This window comes from Mesoplodon densirostris, chromosome 15 (genome assembly GCF_025265405.1).
Source record: "Mesoplodon densirostris isolate mMesDen1 chromosome 15, mMesDen1 primary haplotype, whole genome shotgun sequence".
In the NCBI taxonomy this organism is placed as follows: Eukaryota; Metazoa; Chordata; class Mammalia; order Artiodactyla; family Ziphiidae; genus Mesoplodon; species Mesoplodon densirostris.
This window is the reverse complement of record NC_082675.1, coordinates 89,526,422-89,543,621: the sequence shown is the minus strand read 5'-3', so window position 1 is coordinate 89,543,621 and position 17,200 is coordinate 89,526,422. Positions and strand designations below refer to the sequence as shown.

The following is a 17,200-nucleotide window of genomic DNA, read 5'->3' as shown; positions in this document are numbered from 1 at the left end:
GGTCCTTGTTCCCTGGTCCCTGTCGCCGGCCACCCCAACTACTCGCCTCTCCCTGGGTGTAAGTGACAACGATGAAGGCTTTGCCTTTTACCGTCAAGGTCACTTAAAACCGGCGTCTAGTTTTCTGATTTAGTTTTTCGCCCTCGTCTCCATTTTCTCTTCTCTGCCCTTCCTGGGCTGGGCTGCCAGTTAAAACCCAGACATACAAGGAAAGTCGCGTGTGCCTTGGAGTGAGGCCAATGACCCCCTGCCCGGGCCCCCTTCCAGACCTTTCACAGGGGCCTCTTTTCTAAATCAGGGATCGGCCCGGCGCCCTCTCCCACCGGCCTCGGGGGCCGCGCTCTGCACACACCCCTCGAGGCACGCCATCCTCCGCCCCAGAACACGCGGGAGTGTGGACATCGTCCCTCTTGACAAACTAACTTTCAAACCCCTCAACCACAGACGTTTAACGGTGGGGCCGGCCAAGGATCAGGTTACTGGTGCCAACTCAAGGCGTCCAAGCTGTACAGGAACCTCGGGGGCCCACACCCACCCCACGACACCGGCGTACCCCTCCCACCGTCCCCGTCAGCAGGGACCAGTAAGAACCCGCCCCAGAGCCCCTCAGCATCTGGGCCGGGGAGGCTGGGGGTTCAGGTCACCACGCCCACCATGTGGGCCTTTATCCTGCACTAGTCAGTCTTTTGAGGACTCACGAGGGACTGACCTGTGTCTACGTCACAGCTCCTGTGAGCAAGTGAGCAGGCGGGTCCCAGGCGGAGGAACCAAGGTGAGCACGGAGATGTGGCCTCAAGGTCCCTCCAAGAGCCCCCCGGCACGCAGCTGACAGCTCCGGCCACCTTCTCACGAGGACAGACGTGCTTTCTGCTGCTTCCACTACAAGACTTCTAGCAAGAGCTGGGCCCCTTCTGTACGCTAACTGCCTGTGGACGCGGGGAGTCTTCAGCCGCTCAGACAGAGCAATAAACACTTGAGCTGCTTTCCTGAGTGGGGGCGGATGCCTGACCGGAAGGTGTGTGGTTCCAACTCCAGGAGAGAAGCCCCATAGCCTTAGTTTTCGGTGGCCACTTCCAGGGCCGTTCCTCCAGGCTGTGTGCTCAGACCGACCCCGTGGGCCCGAGAGCCCCACCGCAGGGAAGCCAGGCTCGTGCGAGGCCGCCTCCCAGCCACGCAGCGTGTGCACCCGAGGCCTCCCTCCACCTCGGGGGTCTCCCTCTGGGAAAGACTGCTCGGGAGGGGGACGCTGGGTGCAGCGTCCACGCAGGGGATGTCCACCCACAGGGACGTGTCGGGGCCACTCTGCCCGGGGCCAGGGCAGCGTTTACTCTTTGCCGCTCAGGGCTTCACCCTGGCGTGGCTTTAACTGGGGACAAGCAGGGTGGCACCGAAACGCCACGCGTGGGGGTGGTGTGAAGATACATGCACGTTCACAGACACGTGTGCACCGCTTTCTGGCAAAGCCTCACACCGTGACCCCAATCCTGACCAAGGAAACCGACGTCACTTTGCTGTCGTGGCCAAAACCGAAAGGCTGCGTTGACAGCTGGCCCGGGTGATGGACACTGAGTAGAAACCAGGGCCCACAAGGATCCTTTCGGGACAGAGTCCCTAGAGCTGCTGTCCCAGGAGTGGCCGCAGGTGCCCACGGGGCCCCCTGCTCGCCGCCCCACCTGACGCTCAGGTGCAGGCGGGCCTGGAGCACGGGGGTCTTCCTGCTGGTGAAACCCCGGCTGCAGCCCCCAGCCCAGCAACAGGGCTGGACCCTGTCAGCCTGGCTACCCCAGGCCTTGGGGTCTCACAGGTCCCTGTCTGCTTGGGGGGCAGTGAGGCCCCTCCCAGGGCCTCCCCTGCTCTTTCCTGACTCAAGGCCACACGCTTTCAGTTGTTCTTCTTCTGTAAATGCTCACCCTCAAAGCAGGCGACCCCTCTGTAGGGTGTGCTGGTGGGATCCTAGAGAGGCCAGGGTCCCTCCCTCCCACCCTCAGAAGTGCTTTCAGAGGCACCGCCCAGAGTTCAGGGGCTCTTCCCTTGAGGACCACGTTCTGGGCCCTCGGCAACTTTAGGGGCTTGGTCATGGCCCAGGAGGTGCCAGGCTCACTTAACCAGACCCCTGCGCTCACGATGGGACCGGGACGGCGGTCAGGACGGAGGGAGGCCCGGCTCCCCACCCCCGCTCACCCTGGCGCCTGCAGCGAGAACAGACTCTGCCTTTGACCCCAGGATCCGGCCGAGGTGGCCCCTGTGTCTGAGATTGGACGCTGGCCCTCACGTCTGCTTTGCGTCAGCAAGTTCCGCTGTGGTCCTGCTGGAATCTGGGCGGGGGTCGCAGAAGGCGCCCGTCTCCCTCCTCCAGGCCCTGCCCCGCCTCACAGCTTTCGGGTGACAGCAGACGGCTGGGCTTGGGCCCCCGTCCCCCACGGGCTCTCCCGGCCCTCCACCCGCTGATGGCGCTTTGCCTGCCCGCTGTTTTCAGGGCACACGTGTGGTCCCGGGGCCCCTCAGGCAGAGGTTCTGAGACCAGCCCAGTGCGGCTTCCCCCGGGGGACGGGTTCTCTGCCTTGTTCCAGGCTGGCTTTGTGTGCCCACACGGATGGACCATCCACGCAGGGCCCACGAGAGCGCCGGTGACCTCTTACGCACCAGATCACGGGGCCCCTGGCACCTCTTCCCCAAGGAAAGAGAAAACCACCTTTCGACGAGGTGCCGTCTGCTGTCACTTTCCAGGAAGACCTTAGGGCTCAGATGTTCCCACGAGTTAGCCCGGCCGCAGGTGTCTCAGGGACGCCTGGTTTCCAGATCACCCTGAACGCGTCTCCATGGGGTCTGGGTGCCGTGCTGGGGCCTGCGCCCCGGTCCAGGGAGCACCGGCTCCTCATCGTCTGATCACTGAGCTTCCAACAAGCCTGTCGCGTGCTTCAAGGGTTTCCACGAGCTGAACAGGGTGCAAGCCGTTGACGTTCAGCTGCGCGGATACGTAAAAACGGTTTACGCAACGAGAGAAGCGGTTCAGACACTAGGAACCAAGAAGCTGCAGCCGCGGCCGAGCCTAGGGCGGTCTCGCCTCCGAACAGGGCACGTCAGCGCCCGGGGGCGCCGTGCTCCACGCGGCCAGGGCCGGCACACCCGGGCGCCCCGAGCTCTCCCTGTGTCACCCCGCGGACAGGGTACCCGGGGGTCGACAGCCACAGGCCCCCACCGGGCAGAGCTGCGCGACCCCGCTGGCTGGCGGCAACACTGCTGGCCACCAGGGGCCACTGAGGGCGGCAGGAGCGTCCCGCAGGACACACGCCAGGCGCGCCCCAGCTGGGCGGCTGGTGCACGCACCCCTCCTGCCGCAGCGGACCCACGGTGCCGGGCTGGCCGCGCGCCTGCCCGCGAGCACTTACCGTCGTCCAGGTCCAGCGGGTCCAGCTCCTGAGGCTCTCGCTTGACCGTTACGGGAATGGGGGCCAGACTATGATTACTGTCCTCACGCACCTCGGGCGCTGGCAGGGGCCGGGCGGCTGCAGGCTCGCTGCTCGGAACCTCGGACGGCTGGTGCTGCTGGAGGCCCGTCCCAGGGGGGCGCACGGGGCCGCAGGGCTGCAGGCGGGTCGGCTCTTGGGTCCCGGGCGGCAGCGGAGAGGAGGGACTGTGGGGACAGAGCGCTGGCCGGCGCCCCGGGGAGCAGCTACCACTTGACGGCGGACTCACCTGTGGCTGCAGCGGGGCGGGGGGCGGCGGCTGGGGGGGCCCGGGAGGCACGCCCGCGGGTCTCGGCGCCTCCTGGCCGGCGAGGACCCCGCCAACTGGCCGCGGAAGTCCGAGGGGGCCGTGGCCCGGGCCGGCCGTGGCCGGGCCGTAGGGGGCGCAGGAGAGGTCGTGGAGCTCGGGGCTGGCGCTGCTCTGTGGACGGGGCGGGAAGCCGGGCGCGAGGCAGGAGCCCGGGTCGGGCGGCAGGGCGAGCGGCTGGCCGTAGCAGGGCTTGGGGAGCGGGCTCAGGCCCTGGCTCATTGGTCCACAGGTGAGGGCAGGCTCGTAATCATCACTGGGCTCCGTTTTTATGATTGGAACTGTGAGAAAGAAAAAAAAGTTAAATAAACACGAGCTGCAGATGGGAGCCGCGGGGCGGGCCTGTGGCTAGGATACCTCCGAAAACAAACAGCGCTCTGACTGAGTCCCTGTGTGTCTCCTGCCTGGTTCTCCCACCCAATTAAAGAGAGTGTGAGTCATCGGCTCCAGAAAGCTGCAGCTGGTTCTCATACCGAGAGCACTGTTTTCCTTGGAATCTCCCCCAGCACTAATGTGCTATAAAAATCCATTCGCAAACTGCAGGAGAAGCCTTGGACCCAAGGGCCCGTGGATTTGTAGTAATCAAAGGGAAATTTTTAACTTGGATGTACTACTGCATTTCTGCTGCTACTGACGCCCTATCTGATAAATGTCTGACATTTGGTGAACTTGAACAGTAAGATGGCGTTTGGAAGTCAGTAAAAATCTGACAGAAAAGACGAGTGTCCATTTGCTGTAGGAGAGAAGCCTTCAGCCACTCAACGAGGAAAACAATTCCACTCGAGCAAATATGCCATCCCTCCCTCCTGCTGCTTCGTTTCCACTGGAGACCACCAGCGATCACGCAGCTCCTGGGGCTGAGCTGGAAGCCCCCAGACGGCTTCCAGACCACCGCCCCGTCCACCCCTCGCTAGGAAGCCGGCAGTGCAGAGAACCGGGCTGGGAGGAGGGCATGGTGGGGACGGGAGGGTCCCTTTCACTCCCCGCAAGGCCGTGGGCCAGACCAGGCGCCGAGAGGGCCGGGGAGAAGGTGAGCAGATGTGCCGTGGGGTCTGCACAGGGGCTTGGGCTCCACTCCCGCCCTTGCTTACTTCCTGTGCCCCGTTTTCTCGTTGGTTCCTGCCTCTTACACCAGTTTACAGGAGACATCCCGGCGGTCAAATTATCCCGAGAGCGACTGGTAAGAGTGCAGTTAAATGCAGAACAGATGCCCAGCGCTGCCGCAGCAAACGCAGGATGGGTAATGAGCTGTCATCAGATCTCTCCTAATCATATTTTCACCTCTTCGTGTGTGTGCTGCTGGATTCCTGGCGGCCGGGGCAGCCACACGGAGGGAACGCCCCTCGCCATCCCAGCCTCCTCCTTAAGTAAATAAAGATTCTCTCCCAAACATAGCTTTGCTTTAACAAAGGTCTCAAGCCCGCAAGGATGCACATCGCTTCTGTAACAGCCGGGCGCCTGCGAATCCACAGCAGCCGTGGCTAGGAAGACAGCCTCTCGTGAAGCCTGCCCGCAGGGGCCCCTGCAGCACGGTAGCCACATGGCTGGGACCCAGGTGACACCCCAGACCCGCTGACGCAGGAGCACGCAGCTCCGCGGAGCGTCCCCAGGCCCTGGGCTTTCGACTCACGGTTCCCAGAGAAACTGTTGCCTTTAGTTTCGCCCTCACTGTGCCAACCTCCCAGGCCCTGCTTCCAGTCATTCTTCCCGCATCTGACGTGTCTGCACACTGGGCAGGGAGGCGCCTGGTCCCCGGGTGGCGCTGACAGCTGGAGGGCAGGGAGGAAACACGCGGGGGACGGTCATCGCGGGGCCGCTGCGGTACGTCTCCCTGCTGCCTGCAGGCCGAGCCACGGTCGGCCACTCGCTGTCTCTGAAGTCACGTCGGGCCGAGAGCTGCGAGGCCTTAGGCCTGCGCCGTAGGGCGCGGTGCCTTGGATGCCCAGAGCCCAGTGTGCCCAGCATTCTTGGACAGGACGCACCCAGCACAGCGGGTGTGGGCAGTGCAGGCGGGGGTAGGTGAGCCCGCGGAGGGCGCACGGGGCGTCCTCAGCCCGGCTGCTCTGTCGGGGGTGTGGGTTGGCTTCCCTCAGCCAGGCCGACTCCCCACAGGGCCTGGCCTGCCCCGGTGCCCACACTCACGGTCCTTTGCTGGGGAAGGGACCTCTCTCCCTCTCTCTCTCACAGCCAGCTAGGGCTCTGCATGAGGCACTCGAGTCCCCGCAGGACTGGATTCCAGGGAAAGTGTCACTGGCTGCCGGCAGGACACTGAGAAGGGCCGCTGTCCACTGTCCTCAGGTGGCACTGATCTCCGTGTGGCTCACACATTGGGGAAACGCCCGCAGGTCCCGGCAGCAGCCGTGTGTCTCTCGTGGCTCCGAGGGCTTCCTCCGCCGCGAGGGTGTGAAGATTCCCCACGTGAACGTGCCCTGATGCAGGGACCAGAGGCCCCAGGGGAGGGGCAGGCACTTGGTACAGGGGCTGTTCACAGTCCAGGCCGGGCCCCCAGATTCGATGCGCCTGTGGCCCCGTGTCCCAGTGCGAGTGCAGAAGCACCTGTGGCTTCGTCAGGTGGCCCCTCAGGACCCAAGGGTCTCTCCCCTCCCAATCCGCACGCCTGTAGCAGCAGCTTCTGCAGCCCAGAGGTTCTTGTTTTAAAATCAATTAAGTAACTTATTAAGTTTTGGCTGCACTGGGTCTTCGTTGCTGCGCGCGGGCTTTCTCTAGTTGCAGCGAGCAGGGGCCACTCTTCCTTGCAGTGTGCGGGCTTCTCATTGCTGTGGCTTCTCTCGTGGAGCATGGGCTCTAGGCACGTGGGCTTCAGTAGTTGTGGCACGTGGGCTCAGTAGTTGTGGCGCAAGGGGTCTAGAACGCAGGCCCAGTAGTTGTGGCGCACAGGCTTAGGTGCTCCGCAGCACGTGGGATCGCAGACCAGGGATCGAACCCGTGTCCCCTGCATGGGCAGCCGGATTCTTAACCACTGTGCCACCTGGGAAGTCCCAGCCTGGGGTTTCTGCCGCGAGCACCAACCGGCTGGGGTCCCGGCGTGGAAGCCCACCTCAAGGAGGGGTCTCTGCTGGGTCCAAGCTCTGTATGCAGCCCGACATGGGCTCCTGCCCCGAGCTGGGCATCCCAGGGAGGCGGGCAGGGGGCAGGGGAGCGGCCTGGAGCAGCCTTGACACAGAGGCACGTCCTCACATTGAAGAGAACGTGTGACGCGCCGCCCGCTTCCCGCGACAATGCCCAGGCTGTGGAGGTGGCCGTCCGTTCCAGCACAGGCCAGACGGCCTCTCCCGGGCGCAAGCGGCCCTGCCTCTGGCCCCACAGCCTCAGGCTCCAGGACGTGGCTCTGCAGACGGCACTGCGGAGCTGGGGGCAGCCTCCAACCAGGATCATCCAGAAACGGCCAGCGGGCACAGCTGTCACTAAAAACAGCCCCGACAAACCCATATGACCCGGTGGGGGAGGGGGTGGCTTCGAAAGCTGCTCGTGTGGCCTGTGGCGTCCGGAATGGCAAGGGTTAAATTCTGCATCAGCGTGCTGAGGCTCAGAGCTCTGGACCTTAAGGAAATACGTGTCTAGCAGGTTAAGTTAAAGCCCTGCTGGGTGCCTCTCTCCTGCACTGGATTTTCAGCCAGGCACGAGGGCCAGCTCGCCCCTTTTGTCCAGGGTCCCCCGAACTCTTCAAAAACCCTCACCCTGTCTGCTCTGCCGGCTTTGGAGGTGCAGCCGGGAAACGGCCGTGGGCCTGATTTACATGCCACGTGGCCAGCCCAGGCCCTGCGATCCCGGGGGCTGGCGGAGGGCAGGAGCGATCGGGCGTCTGTGCTGCCGGCCGCTTCAATGTCTGTGGTTTACGACCTGTTTAAAGCTGCCCGGTGGCACCTGCGTTCACTCCCTCTTCGCCCTGGGGGTCTTTCTGGCAAAGTCTCAGCAAGACGATCTTGACGGGCCTCTGTGGGCCAGACCCGGCCGAGGGCGCGAGGTGAGGGTTCAGGAAATGCATCACCTTCCCATGGCGTCGGGACCCACCGGATTCTTCCCACGGTCGGGTGGGACCTCTCCCCACTCCAGCCTCCGGGCCTTCGCGGGCACACGAGTCCTTGGTGACCTGGCCGAGCTGGGCCCCCTTGCTCAGCTCAGACGCCCTCCCCTGCATCTGCAGCCTCTCCGCACCCGGGCGGGGGCCGATCCCACCTCTGGAGGCCCCAGCACGAGGCCACCACTACGGGCTCCCTTTGGGCACAGACTCCTGTGTACTTAACGGAGATAATCCCCACCCTGCCTGCCCTGGGGGCTCCGCACAGCCCAAGAACGGTGACCAGGACAGAGACCCCAGCACCTCGGCACCAGGTGGGGGCAGTTCCAGGCAGACGTGGAGCAGACGCGGGGCCCGGGGCACGCGCGCCCGCTACCCCCAGGACACCTACAGAGTCTAAACGCACCGAAAGCAGAGGGTGCCTCCCGCCTCCTCTGGGGACGAAGGGGACCTGCCCGGTCGTGGGCCCGCCTGCTGGCCACCCAGTGGGATCGGGGAGGCCCAGGCAGGTCCGGCGCCTTTCCGGATCCCCTGCCAGACCCGCACCTCCTCGGGGTGGGCGCTCTGCAGGTCCTCGCGGTTCACAGATGCGGCCACGCTGCCGTGTCACTCACGCGGCCAAGCAGCAAGCGTGAGCCCTGCTCTGTCCGCAGGGCGCGGGGTGGACACGTGGCCGCCCAGGCACGGCTGCCCCATCCCATCCGCACGCCCTCCCAACACCTCTCGGATCTCATCCATCCGTGGAAATCGGTGCCCACGTCCATACCCTGCCCTCCACCCAGGGGTTCAGTGGATCTTGCAAATGGCTACCCCTGACTGATTTAGTGGAAGATCAGACAAAGGCAGCAGAGGCCCTCGGCTCACGGCCACTCGGCCCTGGGCCGGTACCAGGACCTGGGGCAGAACTGAGGCCTGGGGTCCTCAACTCGGCCTGACCCCCAGGATCCCACGTGGATGGAGAAGCCAGTGGGCAGTGTGACACGACCCCTGCCGGGGAGCGGGGCTCACACCCTAGCCTGCCAGCCGTTACACAGAAGGACGCTCTCTCTTGAATCACGTGATCACCTTCCCACCGTCCCCAGGCAGACAGGTGGAGCACAGCAGCCGTCGCAGGCTCCCCTCACACCTGTGCGCCTGGGGCTCATGCCCAGACCAGGACCCTCACACAAAGGAGGAGCTGGGTGTCCCCCACCACCTGAAGAGCAAGGCCCAGTGGTCCGACCACAGGACGCCCGTCCTCTGACCCAGGGGAGGCCAAGGCCGACTGCTTGGCAGCTGCTGGGGAGACATTTGGGCCTCGGCCCTCTTGAGTATCAGCACCACGGGAACCCAAACTTTACGCGCCTGTGACACAGCAAGCTCCCCTGTGATTCCCCGGAGCTCAGGGTTTTACAGACATTCATATCCCCAGCACTTCGCATGGCGTCCAGACGCAGGCGAATGAAGAATAAAGGTAAAATGGACGCAGAAAAGCAGGCACTCCTCCTACATGCACAGCTCGTGTCCTGCACGCACGGATGGACACACAGACGTGGCCACACCTGGGACGAGGGCGAACGTCTGCACTGCTCTCAGGTGGATGGACCCAGAGCCCCGGCAGGCACCCGCCGGCTGTGTGGCCCTGGGGCTGACCCCATGACCCCCAGGCCTCGGTTTTCCAGTTGTAACACAGTGGTGACGGCCACCTAAGAGGTGGTAAGGGACCCGACGTGGCGTGAGCCGTAAGGGCAGCGGCACCGAGCCTCCCCCGCACTGGGACAGCGGTGCAGGGCCCTCCCTCTTCCCAACCCGCTGGCACAGGGAGCAGCGGGGCCAGGGCTCAGGCCTGGGGCCACAGCCCAGCTCTTCGGCCTCGGACAGGCCAGGGATGCTGCTGCCGACTGAACTGTCCCCCAGACGCGGGGGCTGAAGCCCTGACTCTGGGATGACCGTGTTTGGAGATGGGCCATTAGGAAAGGAGTCGGGTTCAGCGAGGTAGGCGGGGGCCTCCCGCAGGGCTGTGGCCTTAAGAGGGAGAGAGAGTCTCGCTGAACATGGGGGACGTGGCGAGAAGGGGCCCCCGGACCCGGCGCTGCTTCCAGCAGCTGCCAGATGGTGAGTGTGCATCTCTGACTGGAGGCACCCCTGACCTGCAGAGACGTCTGGTGACATCACGGGCGCTGAGCACCCCCCGCAGGCGAGGACTCCCCCGGGACCGACTCCCGCCCCTCCCACCAAGGCCTCAGCGGTTCGGCTCCGGCCACCGCCCTGTGCAGAAGAGGTTGCCCTGAGCCCCAGAGAAGGAAGCTCAGACTGTCTTCTGTTTGTTCCACGGCATTCGAGCCGTTGACATAAACGCAGGCAGGGTCGCTTCAGGGCACGACTTTTCCGAGGCAGGAAACGTGGTGACAGGAGCCGTCTGCACCGCCGGCCCTCGGCACGCAGGGACCCACGCCTGCGACCCAGGCCGCGAGGGGACGGGGGCGGAGGGACCGGTGGACGAGGGGACGCACAGACCCCACTGCCGCGTGACGGCAGGGACCGCGTTTCTTCCTTTGGGGACAAGCTCCTGCCCCTCCCCCCCACGGCACAGCCGGCACTTGCGCCAGGTCCTCGGGTTCCCAGAGGACAAGGCTCCGGGCGCACGGCAGGAACCTCCCGACCGAGACACCACGGACTCCGCCGAGACCCCTCCTCCGCGGTGGCGCAGCGCCCGCCAAGCCCGACGGGGCGGCCTGTCTTCTCTCAGGTCCTCCCCGCCTTTCTGGGGGCGCTGCCTGGCAGCCTCTGCGGGAGCGTCGAGTGGACACCGGGAGACAGAGACCGAGGGCGCCTGGGCGGTGAGCGATGGCCGGCTTCACAGCTGGGTCGCACAGGCGGGGTGTGAGCGGGTGTGAGCGGGTGTGAGCGGGTGTGGCGGCCTTGCCATCTGTGGCGCCAGCCCTGTGGCTCCAGGGCCCTTACCTGGGGCTCCGGCTCCCCGCAGCAAGGCTGGCAACGGCCTTCGGGCAGAGCAGACCGCCGAGCCAGCAAACGCGCCGCTTGGACTTCACCCACTGTTGCCCGCGCTGTGTCCGAAGGGAACGTGATTCACTCTCCTGTGGTTTGACCCGAGCAGCTACGCACCACGGGCTGTGACTTGGCGGGGGGCCGTGCTGGGGTAACCCCCGCGCTGCGCACTGTCGTGGGCAGGCGCTGGTCCCCGGGGGACGGGTCACCAGGTCTTCCCTCCGCAAGGCTGTGCTCAGGCTTCCTGGGGGTCCGGCCTCACTCCCGACTCACGTTGCCTTTGCAGTCGGTGGCCTGTGGCCCTCAGGTATCTGATCAAAACCATCCCCCGTCGCTGTTCCGCCTCGGGTGATGGTCTCAGGGGGAGAGCCTTGGGTGTGGCCGCGCAGGCCTCCCGGCCCCGGACCCCCGACGGAAAGGGCACCCGCCTTCTTTCCCAGCAGTTCAGGCCCCACGATTCACCGCCCTCGTCCTACTGTGTTCCAAGCTCAAACCCCTCCCTGCGCATTCAAGGCCGCGTCGGGGGCCTCAGGCCGGTGTCAGTCAAGACGGTCGACAGTCTTGACCCCGTGGCGGCCTTTAGAGGGGAAGCCCCCTCCCCTTCACACGCCTGGGCTCTCCTGCCACCGGGTCTGGACACCTCACGGCGAGGCCAGCGGCGTGCGGACCAGACACACCGTGAGGAGCTCAGACCCGCGGAGAGCGCTGCGGGGAAGGGCGGCTTCCAGACCCTCCCACGGGCCCGGCCCAGCCCTGACTCGTCCCTCCCCGGGGGCCCGGTGGGGGGCAGCCTATCCCCTGCCTCTCTGCAGCGGCAGGTTTAACGCGGAAAGAAATGAAAACATCGGTCCCTCGTCCTCCTGCTGGAACAGCGAGAGCGCCCGTCAAACTGGGAATTTACGGACAGCGGCCTCCGGGACGCGGGAGTCCCCAGGAGAAGCGCATCACAGCGCCTGCACGAGCCCGACATGCACAGCTGTGCACCGTCCCCCTCCAACGCACGCTCACCGCCACGCGGTCGCCACGCCACTGAGCCGACTCAGGAAGGTTCCAGAAGGCCCACGGGCAGCGGCCGTGCCACCAGCCACAGCGGGCGCCCCATTCCGGCCTCCACCGGCCTGCACCGGGACCCACCTGGCTCCCCTCAGCCTTCAGGTGGGCTTCAGGCCCAGGATTGACACCCCCAGGGCCTCCGTGGCTGACTCTGGTGAAGCTCCAGGACCCTCACCCCGAGCAACAGGGGGGCAGGGGGCCCGGTGCCACCGCAGGCCCTCCTGGGAACCAGCTAGAAACATCTCAGGGGAAGAGACAGACCCTCCAGACCCAAGGATCTGTCATGACTGACTTCTTCATTTTGGGAACATGCTGACTTTGGCCCGTGACTCTGAAGTCATTAGCTGGGATTCCCCCCTAGTGTGTGAGCTGCTGCCCCTGCCTGCTCGTCCCGGGGTCACTGGGCAGCGTCGGAAACGGGAGCCCTGGGGACACAGCCAGGGTGGACGCCGTCGTCCCCCCGAACCCAGGGGCCGCTCCCCGCAGAGCAGGCTGCTTTCCCTCTTTAACTGGGGCTGTTTCCCCGGGGTCTCGGCCTCGTGACAGGTACCAGGGCCCCTCAGCTCACAGCGCTGGAGAGAGCGGACGCTTTCTCTCAGGAGATCGCAGTTAAACCCAGACAGCGACAAACAAGAAACCGAGGAAGACCTCCCTGGCTGCACGTGGGTGGGTCCGTGGCCTCTCCTGCAACTGCCCGGCTGTGTTCTCTGCTCTGCCTTTGACCTTCCCGCCAGGAACCCCCGCTGTACGCACTCTGCTCGCTCAGGGCGTCCTACACGCACCTGGAGACTTGCCCCCAAACACGGCCCCCAGAGACGGGGAGGGGCCCAAGCTGCCCAGGCCCCGTGCAGACCCGCAGCCGGGCTTCCTTCCAGTTTGAACAACAGACACTAACTCGATACGTCAGACGGCGGGCGACGGCGTGGTAGGGCTCTCTGCGGCGGAGGCTTCGGGGGGTAAGGACAGGCCGAGGCCAGCCGTGGGAAGGAGGTGACTGACAGAGGCGGCCCGGCCCACCTGGCCCCTAACCAACACCACCTGCTCAGCCATGTGAAGACTCAGCCCGAAGCTGCGGGGGGCAGAAGCGACCGCGAGAAAAAACACCAAACCTAAAGCTGGAAGCTCGAGTTCCGGTCTTTCACTGGTCCATTTATTTTTTAAAAAAGAAAAGCACAGAAGGACGGTCCCCACGATCCGGGCACGGAGTCAGGGCCGGCTGGGGTCCCCGCTCCCAGGGAGCTCACAGTCCAGCGGGGTGTGGGTGATCACAGCCCCACGGGGCACGGCCACCCAGGAAGGCAGGGCAGGGCCGGGGCTCTCGGGCGTGGGTGGCACGGACCCCTCGACCCCCTGGGGGTGGGGCAGATTTCCAGGAGAGAAGTGAAGGGAGGCCAGCGCCTGATGAAGGCAGCACAGGCCACAGAGAGCAGACAGCCGTGCTCGGATGGACGGGTGGACGGACGGACGGCTCTGTGGGCGGGGCGGGGTCACCAGCTCGAGGGACCGGGGCAGGGTCCGGGTGACGGTCCACAGAGCCTGAGTGATGGGTGTGCTGGGCCGACATGGGGGTGATGGGGTGCGGAGCAGGAGGGCAGGTCAGCCCCTGGTGGGAGGGAGCCTGCAGGACTGAACGGCAGCTGTAGGGTTAGGGGGAGACGGTGGCCCCTCGACAGCCCTGCCCCAGGAGCTCAGCGACGTGTCTCTGGGGGCCTCGGTACCCCACCTGAAAGGGGGGCCCGGTTTGCACGCAGACCCCCTCCCTCTGACTGGGGGCGTCTGTGTTAAGCGGGAGGTGAACTTCGAGCAGGAACTGCAGGAAACGACGTTCGAGCTGATTTCTAAACTGCTTTAGAAAGTAATTTTTCTTTATAAGCCTAGGTTTTCTTTAAAGCATTCAATTTTTAGTCAACCATGCTTGAATTTTAATTAGGACACGATCGTTACATTTCCAAACAAAGACTGAGTATTTTCTGCTGTAAGGAATGTAGTACCATATCCAAGAACAGGCAGGATCAGTGAGGAGTGCGCAGTACCCATCACTGAAGTCCCAGAGGGGCCATAGAGCAGGAGGGCAAACGTGCTCCCCACAGACGGCCCCACGGCAACGCGCACTCCTGCAGGTCTGCTCACATACATGCCCGTGACGTGATGAGCACGAGACCACGTGATTCGAGCCTAGAGAGGCATGGCTAGCGTTTGCCCGAAAAACAGCTGACTCTATTTGCTATCCCCTCGGGTTTTCCAGGGCTTTCTATTACCTAGTCTATCGTACGTGACATTTCACACTAGGAGAAGACTGGAGCCTTCAAAAACATCTTGATTTTACTAAGATGATGACATGGCTGCTTTTGCAATTAGTCCTAGTGCATGGTTTCCCTCCTAGGTTATATGAATCTCAAGTTTTTAAAACAGAAGTCACAGTATAACAAGATTGTTGGCACCGCTGTGCTTACATGACACAACTGAATCAGGACGCGGCCCTCTCCGGACACACACCCTTGCCGGTTTGGAGGAGGGCGGCATGGGCCCCGGGCGCCAGGCCTCAGGTCTGAGCAACGCCGGGAAACAACTTTCTACTAGTTCAGGGGCGAAACAACACACGATGCTGTTCTCCTTCAGAAAACAGCCTGAAAAGTGGAGAAGGTAAACAGGTCTTTTTCAGGCCAAGAAACCATCCTCAGAGTGTGTGAGCGGACAGTCTGAACGAGGCGCTTTTTGGTCGAGTCAAGGGTGTTTGGGAGTGAAAGCCTCCTGGTCACCGGAGATGCAATTATCCAACCAAGAGTTTTCTGTGGGATGTTAGCTCAAGGACAGAAATCATCACCGTCATTTAATGATCACACCAACCACCAGCCTTCAGGCTTCATACAAGGGTTTATTTCTAAAGGTACCTGCAAAATCATTGTAACTATTTGCTTCTCCGCTTTAAACATCTCTAGAATTTAAACTCACACCAAGGCCACCTCAGCTTCTGTGTACAGAAGAGCTGCACCTTTTCTCCCCCTTGGCGGTTGTATATCTGCAAGCAGTCCGCAAAATAATCAGGAATTATCCCCAAATGCAGCCCCCAGCCCCAAGAGTAATAAAGGAAAATACACTGAAAGCTTCACTTTTCTTTGGAAGGAACCGATGACGTGATCTTGCTAACAGGACGGTAACGGCTCGGGCGTACAGTGCGACCACACGGTTTGAAGCCACCACGATTTCCTTTTAGGAAAAGCGCCCCGCGGGTTCGTTCGCAGCGTTTAGGGTTAGAAAGAGAGCGTTACCGTTGGCGGGCAGGTAGGTGAAGTGCTGATACTGGCTCCGCTTCCTCTTCCCGTTGCACACGTAGAAGTTGACCTGGACGGGGCTGGTTATCCTCTGGTTGCGAAAAGCCGGGATCTCGACCACCAGCGAATTCTAGTGAGAAAGTGGCAGAAGTCGGGGGGGTGAGCATCTCGCCAACGCAGAGACATACCCAGGCCCTCCCGGAGTGTGAAACACACGGAGGGTTTTCCCTTCAGAGAGGCCACCCTGAGAGCCTGCAGGGACCCTGATTCCGCCCAGCAGAGCCGGAAGGTGGGCTGAGGGTGTGTGCGAGGTAGGGAGGCGGGGGCTTCACCTAAGATGCCACCGACTCGGCCCAGGAGAGAAGCCGTGAGCACAGATGCTAAGAGCGGGCCAGCTATCGGGCAGGAAAGCCTCCACGAGACCCCACGCCCCTCTGCCCCCAAGCCAAGGCGTGACCTTCAGAAAACTAAGCCCACGTTCGCCGACTTGGAGCTCCTGGTGAAGCCGGGAGCACCAGTTCAGGTAACTGGCAGTGAAGACCCAGGGGAAGTGCTCGCTGGAGACGTTCTGTGCCAACGGCCCAAAGCCCAAGCCACGACCCTCTCAAATCGAAGGCGACAGGAGAGTCGGACTCAGTGAACTTGGGAGGGGCGGACAGTCAGGCACGGGTGGTTCAGGGCGGCTTGTGGAAGCTGCTGTTACCTTTCCATGTTTTAAATGAGAAGTCAGCAACACGTGTACAAAACTGTGCCCTTTCAAGTACAGATATAAACACAGGTTGCCGCGGGGCAGCGTGCGTGTGGGAGAAGGAAGCAGGCTGGGGTCCGTGTGCGGAGACGGGGCGTCCACGTGGGGGCCCGCCCTTGGCGCCGAAGAGGTGCCCTTGATTTAGGGAGTGGGGAGCGAGACTTCACATCCAGAAAGTTTCTTCAAGGTTTTCTGTCATATGATTTCGGTTAACAAGTAGGAAAATGTATAAGAAAAATCCATGGCATCCTTTTTTTTTAAATTAGAGTAACTGTAGCCTGTTACCCAATTTAACAGCAAAATTGATTGAATCCTGTTAATAATGAAATCTGAACAATGTTTAACCAAAACTGAGGAGAACTTCAGGGCAACCTCTTCCCTTTCCAGGTGAAGAAATGGGGCTCAGAAGCCTGCTGCTGAGGGCACACGAGTGGCAGGGCCGGAGGGGCCGGGACCCGGGCTGCAGCCCCCTCTGGGCTCCGTCCCCTGGGGCCACACTTGGGTCAGGCAACGTGTTCCTGTTGTTCTAACAGCTTCATTCCATTTGGAAGAAGCCACAAGCACGCAAGTCTCCTGCCTGAGCAAAGGAACCCCAAGGGGACGGACCCAGTGGAGCTGAGGGTGTGTGCCCGGCCAGACCCCGGCTGAGAGTCTGCACCCCGGCTACGCGGCCCGTGTCCGGGAGCCTGGCTGCGGCCCGACGGGGCTGGGTTTCTGCCTGGGCTCTGCCATCTCGGAGTCTTAGCTCCACCACCTGCACAGGGAACCGGGAGAGAAAGACACTCCTCGGGGGCTGTTTTCTGAGGATTCAATGATATGAGGAGACCCTGCAGGTGATGCTGGCGCCCGGCACACAGCTGGTGCTCCATGATGGCAGACACGGCGGTCCACGGTGACCGGAGCCCGATCTCTACAGAAGGAACCAGGACAAGAGACAGAAAGGAAGAGGGTTTGCCTAAGCCGAGGCCAGAAGCAAAGCGGGGAGGCATCAGCAGGAGCGGCTGCAGGAAGCACCGGGCTGTGTCGGCAGGGCAAGGAGCCTCGCGCAGGTTCCCCGTCGTGCGGTCGGCTTCTGTCAGTTCTAGGAGGCTGGAGGCTTGTGTTTTGATGTGGGCACAGACTGATAAGCTAGACAAACTATGAGATTTTGTGACAAAGTTCTGTCCCCTTGGGAGCACTAATGTTAAATACACAGTAAGGTAGAGGTGGGAGGGAAAATGCAGTGACAGGAAAACCTGTCACGACAGGAACAGAGTAAGGGTTACAAACGGCACTCAGTACATCCATGTCACCTGCTTTAAGAACACCTGCTGTCTGGGGGCTTCC

General features: G+C 62.8%; 1 protein-coding gene across 5 annotated transcripts in view; it reads right to left on the bottom strand.

Moving 5' to 3' along the window:
- The window catches only part of NFATC1 (nuclear factor of activated T cells 1), a 103,731-nt gene that overhangs the window by 27,177 nt on the left and 59,354 nt on the right, over positions 1-17,200 (bottom strand). For 2 of the 5 annotated variants that reach the window (XM_060118765.1, XM_060118766.1), the window contains exons 8-9: positions 15,124-15,256; positions 3,390-4,055 (exon numbers count right to left, since the gene is read on the bottom strand). In XM_060118765.1, the coding sequence (XP_059974748.1) occupies positions 3,390-4,055; positions 15,124-15,256 (799 nt within the window). Of the gene's footprint in view, positions 1-3,389; positions 4,056-14,721; positions 15,257-17,200 lie in introns of those variants that run through there. The other 3 variants (XM_060118768.1, XM_060118767.1, XM_060118769.1) reach the window with 3 other exon arrangements.